This window comes from Melanostigma gelatinosum (genome assembly GCF_949748355.1).
Source record: "Melanostigma gelatinosum genome assembly, chromosome: 1".
Classification (NCBI taxonomy): domain Eukaryota; kingdom Metazoa; phylum Chordata; class Actinopteri; order Perciformes; family Zoarcidae; genus Melanostigma; species Melanostigma gelatinosum.
In genome coordinates, this window is record NC_136634.1 from 28,024,227 (window position 1) to 28,033,343 (window position 9,117).

Sequence of the window (9,117 nt, forward strand, 5' to 3'; positions counted from 1 at the left end):
TCACAGGCTGACACGCCTCATCGCAGACACGATACGGCTGGATAGCATTACATCCACATGAGGGTCAAACGCGATGCCTCTCACAGACATGTGCTGACTTGCTGGAGGTTTCTCCCCGAGGGGAACGAGTCATTGTTCAGGATCAAGTTTTGGCTGGAGCTGGGGGGGTGTGGTCATCCATCTTGGAGGTTCTATCAGACCCCAGATCAGGCCTTTGTTGACGGGAAGGAAACATGGATGCTCCTTTGTTTGAAAACACATGCGAGGGTCTTAGCCAGCCAGGAGGCGTCGTCAGATTCCAACATCAATATAAAAAAAAAACATATCTTGATTTTGGCCATATCGTCCAGAACCTACTGGTTCATCCTTGGTGATTATGGATATGTGATTTTTGTATTTCAAAAAAGCTAGACTACTAATAACTCATCCTGTCAAAACAGGATCTCCATTTCTTTCTACCCGAACAGAAAAGGCAAAATAGTGCATTAAAATAGAGTCTGTGCGCAGTATATTCTGTTGAAGTATAGACCCAGTCGCATTTGAAATAACTGTCTGCAACTACTTCATCCACTGCGCGAGCTAGAGTTGCACGTTACACAACCGTGGTCAGGTCGTTCCATGACCGGTATGCGTGTTTTGTCCACGGAAACCATATCCAGTTGCTCGCCGTGACTCCGGAGGGCCTCAGCTGGTCTCACCAGCTGAGGCCACGTTTCCAACTTCTTGCGCTTCCATGTTAAAAGTCTGTGTCGCCCACACTGCCATCACCACGCAACAACACACAGGGAACCAGCTTCACAGTCCATTTCGTGGGAATTTTTACTTGCAGACATGGTTTGGTTGTTTTCGGTCAGGTGACGTCGTCACTGTGTGCCTTCGTGCAACAATGGCCTTTGGTAATGTAAGTTGTTTATATTTATAATGATGATTTGATATTTGAGGTCCCTTCCCCCTCCTATTGTACTAATTGTGTAACTCTGAAAGCTTTTTTTCTTCTTTGAAAATGAGGCAGTCCAGATGAAAATGGTTGATAACACCACTGGAAGTTGCCACATCGAAATAAAAAAGTGTGTGTGTGTGTGTACAAATGTTAGATATCCCAAAAAGGATCCCTTTCAACTCAGCTGGCATCATTGGCTATCAGCAATCGCAATCTTGTCAGTGCCCTAGATTTTAAGGGTGGATAGTTTTTTTTTGTTTTCCACAGAAACCGGTTACTATGAGAAACTTTGATATGGTTATGAAACCATATGTAATACTGATGTCTCTATATGACCTCCAAAAGCATACGAGACCATCAGCTCGAAGATGGATTTGTATATAGTTATTCTTAATGCTTGTTATCGGTGCCACGGGTTCGGATTCTGCGCAAAATCAAACTAAATCATGCATGATTATCAGAAACTCCTCCTCCGCTGCAGCCTTTACTTGCAGCGACGACTCCTCCTGCCAGGAGCAGAGCTACGCATCACAGCACCGCAGGGAAACCTTTTAATTTCAAATGGATCCTTGTTTGCATTCCAGGTTCGAGAGAACCAGATGAGAACAGCAAAGGACATCCAGCTAAGACCAGCCACAAACTGCTGAACCTGGCTCAGCACAAGAAGAGGACACCCAGGGTGAAGACATACCATCACATTTTCTTTTTCTCTGTCTCGTTTAGTTGACACTTCCGTTCAGCTTTAAGGAGTTGATCTCTTCCCACCCTCCTCGGGGCTGTTTTTCCAGTCGTCACCAGTACACTGTCCACAGTCATTGAAATGTTGATTAGATAAGCTAAAGCTAACATAGAAATCAAGGCATGGTTTGTAATAAACTTGTTATCTTATCAGGAATGCTGATTAGAGGGATGCTTGATGTCTGCTCACGTGAATATATATATATATATATCACTCTGAAACTGCGACTATCTATCTATCTATCTATCTATCTATCTATCTATCTAGATAGATAGATAGATAGATAGATAGATAGATAGATAGATAGTCGGTCGCAGTTTCAGAGTGATCCAGATGGAAAGTCACACGATTCATCGTCTCTGAGCTTTTACTGTGATGTCTGCTGTCACAGGACGAGAACAAGCCGGAAGACGATTCTGTCAACAAGAGGCGGCGAAAGGGCAACAACTACCTCACAGAGGTGGGTTCAACAGGACGTACAACGTGTCCCGGTCGTTTACAAGTCACACTCAGCACGTGGCTCCAATTGATCACACTCTTCTCTCTCTGTGATCCACCAGTTGTCTTGTCACAGTGCGCCCCCCGCTGGCGAGGACGGGATGCTGCGGGAGAACAAGGTGCGCTCCATGACAACTCAGCTGCTGTTGTAAATGTTGGTGGCGTATTAAAACTCCTGAAAACATGTTACAGTAACTGTTCATTACTGAACAAGCAACAGTTAAATGTTGGGAGAGGAAGCATCGTTGGGCTTTAATTACAGAGTTTAACACTCAAGTACTTTATGAACAAATGGATCTGCTTCATCAGGACTGTATGGTTTAATCTTGAGTGGTGCACAGAAATACGTGAGATCACTGAAACTCTTTTGAAACAAAAACAAACTGATTCCAATGTCACTGACTTGTCTGTGTGAAATTCACTTCAGCATTTTATTTGATGTGATCGAGTTATTTCCTCTTTAGTGTCATCCTTCTGTTCTACTCATTCTCAAATACTGTTTGACTCTTCTTCTGTAGGTGGAACTCTCTACCGCTTCACCTCTTTCCTTCTCCCCAACTCCTCTTCCTGCCTCTGTATCTAAGAGCTCCATCGTCCATCCCGTAGTGCACCCTATCCCTGACCCCACTGCCCAGGCCGGTTTCTCCTCTGTCCCCCTGTACACTGCTGGACACAAGGAAAAGATACAGAAAGACTCCTCGTCTTACACCGACTCTGTTGTTGATTCCTCCACATGTAACAACAAAATATCCGCTGCCCTTTCGTCCACTTGCGTTGACGAGAGTCAGGAGATCTCCCCTCCCGTCTCTGATACTCACTGTGAAAATGAACACAGCAGGTCATCTCCCCATGCACTTATTGTACCGCACAAGGAAAGCTACGAGAGGATTCCTGAGAGTTCTTGGAATATTCTGGAAAGGGAGCAGGACAAGGTCCACAAAACCGCATCGGGAAACATTTGAGAAATTAGCCGAAAACGATCCGATGAAGGTAAAAGTTTCATTATTCATATGGTCCAGTATTGATAACTTGCAGATCTCCTGGAAAAGAGTCCTACTCTCAGTTTCCTACAAGTGGCGTTACTGAAGAATGGAAGTTACTTCACAAATAAGTCAACATTTTAGGTTGAAATAGCAAAGCATGTGGATTTACTTGCATACGGAAGTTACATAACAAGTCAAGGTTTAGGTTAAAATAACTACGAAAGTGAGAATGCTTAAGTAAGGAGGTCGCGTAGCAAATAAGCCAACGTTTAAAAAAAAGTGGCGTTACTTAGGTACAGAAGTTACGTGTCAAATAACAAAATTTTTACGGAAGGGGTTACTTGTGTACGTAACATATAAGTCAACTTTTGGGTTGAAATAACTCCAAAATTTGTCTAGCTTAAGCTAACGTAACAAATAACGCAACATTTTCACTGTAGTGGCAATATTTAAGTGCAAAAGATGCGTGACAAAGAAGTCAATGTTTGGGTTAGAATAACAATGTAAGTAGCTTTATTTAAATATGGCACAATTTAACAGTTGGGCTGAAATAAATACAAAAGTGGCGGTGCTTAAGTAAAACTGTCACGTAAAAAAGACCTCATCGTTTTACAGAAGTGGCGTTACTTGGGTACGGAAGTTCGGTGTCAAATAAGAAAATATTGACTTCTGGTTTTACACAGCAAACTTGTCCCGGGTGAAAGTCTAGTGTTCTTAGACCCACCCATCCACCGTGACCCCCTCCCGATGTGGACTTTGTTGCTTTTTGTACGACATCACCTGTCCAGTCTCACGATTACATGTATTACAAAGAAATCGATTACGTGGGTTGTATATGAATTAAAAGTGCATCACTTTTAGTAGGAACAGGCTGTAGAAACATGTACGAGAACAGTCTGTTTTGTATCTGTGTCTTTCTTGTTTTCACATATTTCTGATTTACAGCCTTAGGAAAGGATGGAGTTAGATCAAAAACAGTATATTTATAGGGGTACAGGAAGAACACGGGTTCCTAAACATTCTTGGCATTCTGTTTTCATACGACACATGTAAACTGATCTTCATTCTGGTGTTCATATAGTGCAATGGGAGCTGCGCTCTTGAGAACCCTAGAAGAATCACTCAAAAGTCAATTGTTCGCTCCGAGAGTTGTCCGACTGGAGCTGCTAGTTACATTAAGGAGGTACTAGTCGATGCCTCAGTATACATTCGGGCTTGTTCTGCATTTTCATCCATCTTCTTTCTAACTTCTGTCTGTGGTTTCCAATTCCTTCTTTTTTCCCCCTCCCTTCCGACCCTCTGCTCCTGTGTTTCGCCGGCGTAAATGTTAGCGTACAGTCGGAAAGGTGTCAACCGCCATAGATGCTAAAGCTCAGAAATTGGCCGTCCTGTATGAGACAGATCACAGGCCCAATGCCACACTGGTAAGATGCATGGGGATGTTGCCGAGACTAATCTAACACAGAGTTCTTTGTTGTTGTTTTTTAAAATGGAAGTTCAGTAAAGTTAACAGATGTTAAACTAGCGGTGTGATTTTCAAGTTTTCTTTTTTCTATCATGTAACTTTCAGTTTTGAAAAGTTTTTAAAAAGTTTTAAAAAAAAGAAAAAGACAAACAATCTGCCTCTTCAGGCTCTAGTTCCCTGGCCTTGTAGGCTGAAAGGGTAAATGTTTGGTTCTGTTTGCCTTCATGAGGGAAAAGCAGCTACCGTGTTTGCAGGAATGAGAACGCTTCAGTGGACTGGCTGTATTTGCACATTGCCATTTTATGTACTTCTGCATGTGATTATAGCTAACTTTAAGTCTTATGTAGCTAAAAGAGGTTAAATGGTGATGAACAGCTTGATGCCAACACGACAATAATGATGGTAGCGTGTGGATTCAAGTCACATGATTTCAATTCAAGTCCAACTGGCTTGATCTTTGCAGAGGATCAGTTTACACTTGTTTGAATCTAGTGACATGAGACCTTCTGATGCTGATAACCTGATATTTATCTTATATGTTGACTTGAGACTTGCATCTTAAAGGAACAGTTCAATATTTTGGGAAATACATTTGTTTGCTTTCTTGTTGAGTTCGTTAAAAGCTATGGCCAGCAAGTGCTTAGCTTAGCTCAGTTTAGCACAAAGACTTGAATCATGGGGAAACCTAGAAACCCCTGGAAGAAGGCCGGGCTTTCAAGCTAATTTCCGTAGTCGCCAAACCATGAAATTACAACTTTTGGGTCCGTCGGGTGATGCCATTGACTTACATTGAGGAAAAGATGTCTGTAAATCAGCCCATAATTGTTTTAAGGTAAATCTACTTCCCAATACCAACACCATAGTCTATATATAACAAGTAGACGTAGTAATGGTGACGTCACCCGTTGGTTTGAGGACTACAGTTGTGAAGCCTCGAGTTCGGCAATTTCGCCGTCGCCATTTTGGAATACGGCCGTCGCCATGTTGTGGTTTTTTTGCAACCGATGAACGGAAGTGATCATATTTGGAATGTGGAGTGACGTAGAGACGCCGTAATACAGCTCTCTGGTAGGTCAATCGCAGGAAGCCCGCCCTAAAGCATCCCCTGCTTTATGGTCTGTTTGACTCTAAATGGACTATAATGTACTAAATGAACATCATGCTGTATTGAAGAAGACTTGAAACTAGAGATTGAGACCATAAACTCATGTTTACTGAGGTAATAAATCAAGTGAGAAGTAGTCATTTTCTCATAGACTTCTATACAATCAGACTTCTTTTTGCAACCAGAGGAGTCGTCCCCTGCTGGTCAGTGGAGAGAATGCAAGTTTTACTCGGCAGAACCGGAGGTTGCCGGCTGACTAACGCATAAATAGTCTTTGGGAGGCGGAGTTAAAGGAAAAGCTAGTGAGCTTGCCCAATGGATGCTGAAAATCCGGGTGACTTAAAAAAAATAAAAATAATTTGACCATCAGTTGAACTTTCTCACCACTGGATGGAATGATCGGGGCCCCGCCTCAAACGCTGTATCCAACTCTCTTTATACATCCATAAGGAAACGGCTAGCTTAACTCTTTTTAAAAGAAAAAACAGTTGGGGTTATACAGCGGGTTATGTGTACTTCCTGGAGTCTCCGATGGTGACGTCAAGACTAAAATTAAGCGTCAAATATACGAAACGGGTATCAGCATTTCCCAAAATATCAAACTATTGCTTTAAGACTTGAGATTGACCTTGGCCTCGCGCTACGCCTAGACCGACACCAATCATTGATTGCTTAAGTATCCCTGTAACTGGGAAAAATGTACATATTGTTTTATGGCAGAGCTGCTAGCCTGCAGTTATTGTCATAATTCAAGTTGGCAACACCAACTTTGCAGCTATTCATAGAAAAACTGTGAATCGAATCGATCATTCGCTCACATTTTAAGTACACAGATTAAGTACAACAAATGTAATTTTATTTCAATAATTCTGTTTTCCAGTTGAGTACCTTTGGGGAAGCCCACCCCAGAGCGGCCGTCATGGGGGACGATAGCGAGTGGATGGAGCTTCCCACTGATCAGAAATGTGAACACAAGGTGAATGATTCACTGACTAATATTTGTCCTCAATGCAGTTAACTTCAATCTCATTCACTCATTTTATAGATGAATATCGTCAAATAATGACACAAGATGTTTTTCATATCTCACCCATATACTTTCCCCGTCAGTGATGAATACGAGCCATGCTTCTCTTTCTGCTTTTTAAGACAGAGGAATCTGTTCATGCACATCTGGGTTTGCCTTAAACTCCTGGCTGTTGTGTATGGCTGTTGTGTATACCCCTTTCTCTTTCCGGCCTTCACCTTCTCTCTGTCTTGCTCTTCTTCAGGTGTGGAAAGCTCGTCTGAGTGGTTACGAAGAAGCTCTAAAGTTGTTCCAGAAGATAACTGATGAGAAGAGTCCGGAGTGGGGGAAGTACCTGGGACTGATAGGGAAGTTTGTTACTGACTCGATTGCTGTGGCTCAGCTTAAAGGCCTGGAGGCTGCCTTGGCCTTCATTGAGAATGCCCATGTAGCTGGCAAGTAAGTGATGTTTGCCAAAGGAATCTCATCTGGGGTCTGCGTTGTTTAAGGGACTGGAGAGACAATCAAATACAGTACAGATGCATTAAAAGTAGTGGTGTAACGGACCACTGTTGATCAGTATGGGTCACCCCACGCGGTTCAGCACTCACGTGAACCGCCGATTAATCACAGTTTAGCGTTAATCACCGCAGTGTGAAATACAGTTTTACTGAGTCATTATCTGCCAATATTCAGTAAAATATGCGATCAGGACATCTGCATTTATTCTTCTCTAGTCGCTGAACTCTCATGATGTTACAATGTAAACGACTAATCTGTGTTTAAACTGACCGGAGGAGAGCGAAGGTTCTGTTCACTTACATTATGTGTTCAGGATGTTTTCACAACATGAATAGATATTAGAGATGAATTATGAGCTGTTTCCACTAGCTCTAAGTAGATTAGAATACATCATTAAACTACAAATGACGAGATCTGTTTTCGTCAATGAAAACACAATCTTGTGTGAAAAAACATTAGGTAAAGTAAAAGGATAGCCTTTTTAGAATAATTGTTTAGTTTACAGATTTCAGAGTGATTAAAATAGTGTGGTTCCTTGTAACCCAGCTGCTGTCATCGATCAACAACATGGATCATCAACGATCGGCAATTAGTATCGGCCACGAAATAAAACACTATCGGGGATCTCTAAAAGTTAAATTTCGCTCCTTTTTCTTTTGTTCTGATTCCATCTTTAATCCCAACTGTGAGTGTTATGATCCATTGCACCACCAATTAACAGATTCTTTTTTTAAAGGCACCAAAACACTGCAGTTTGTAACAGACAGGAATTTACACCTCTGGGAAGTTCTCATGGCTTTAACTACTTTAACTTTTGGTGTGGCGACTGTGAGGTAAATGGTAGAAATGCGCTGTTCATTACAAATAATGATTCTATTCACAATTATGTTAGTTTGTCCAATAACCTTTGAGCCTCTGAACATGGACTGTGTAGAAGTGGCTGTAATTCCTAAACGGTTATTGTGATATTTTAGTTTTATCCATTGAATTAAAGCTGAAAGTCTTCACTTCAAACACATATTGACTGATTAGTTTCAAATCCATTAGAGTTGTGTGAAGAGGCAAAATTAGAGAAATTGTGTCTCAGTCCAAATACTTCGGACCCTGACTGTATATGTATGATGTGAGGCAACCTGTTGGTAAGAGTTTGTCCGGTGTGTTCTGATGCTGATTTTATCAATGTGCTCTGTTTCAGGTCGTCGGGGGAGGTGGTGTTGGGCGTGGTGACCAAAGTGTTCAACCAGCCAAAGGCCCGCGCTAAGGAGCTCGGCACATACATCTGTCTGATGTACATGGAGCTAGAGAAGGCAAAGGTGGTTCAGGACGAGCTGCTCAAAGGCCTGGACAACAAGAACCCCAAGGTAGTGGTGGCCTCCATCGAGACGCTCCGGAAGGCTCTCAGGTCAGTGTTGAACACGTCTCTTTATTTAACAGTCCTACGAGCAGTCTCTCATCTATAAAGCCACCATGGTACTTTATTCTCACTCTGTTATGTTATTCGTGCAACGTAATGCAGATAAAAACGACCATCCCCGATGTTATTACTGACATTACGTCCATGCATAAATGGACATGCACCTCCCTACCTACCGTACTTTTCGGACTATAAGCCGCTACTTTTTACCCCACGCTTTGAGGAGTCGGCTTATAGTCCGGTGCGCTTTATATACGGATTTTTCCGTAGCTTTTCTCCGCCACAACAACAACCGCAACTTCCGGTTCCGGTCTAACACAACATTTATGAGCTCCCGACACAGAACAGTTGCTACCAGCAACCCCTCTGCTACCAGCTGTTACTGACAGGGTCGCTACAATATGGATGAAGTACCTTTGACCTACCTCTCACTAGGACTGTTGAC

The 9,117-nt window shown here is 42.4% G+C and overlaps 1 protein-coding gene across 13 annotated transcripts in view; it reads left to right on the top strand.

Annotated features, from left to right (window-relative positions):
* Positions 1 to 9,117, top strand: part of LOC306780753 (cytoskeleton-associated protein 5-like) — an 82,517-nt gene that overhangs the window by 29,611 nt on the left and 43,789 nt on the right. For 10 of the 13 annotated variants that reach the window (XR_013772164.1, XM_079273218.1, XM_079273223.1 and 7 more), the window contains 6 exons: positions 1,525 to 1,619; positions 2,071 to 2,139; positions 2,240 to 2,296; positions 6,611 to 6,706; positions 7,002 to 7,195; positions 8,454 to 8,660. Coding sequence is in view for 11 of the 13 variants with exons in the window: in XM_079273218.1 (XP_079129344.1) it covers positions 1,525 to 1,619; positions 2,071 to 2,139; positions 2,240 to 2,296; positions 6,611 to 6,706; positions 7,002 to 7,195; positions 8,454 to 8,660 (718 nt within the window). In the remaining 2 variants the exon portion in view is untranslated. Of the gene's footprint in view, positions 1 to 1,524; positions 1,620 to 2,070; positions 2,140 to 2,239; positions 2,297 to 2,695; positions 4,631 to 6,610; positions 6,707 to 7,001; positions 7,196 to 8,453; positions 8,661 to 9,117 lie in introns of those variants that run through there. The other 3 variants (XR_013772165.1, XM_079273220.1, XM_079273219.1) reach the window with 3 other exon arrangements.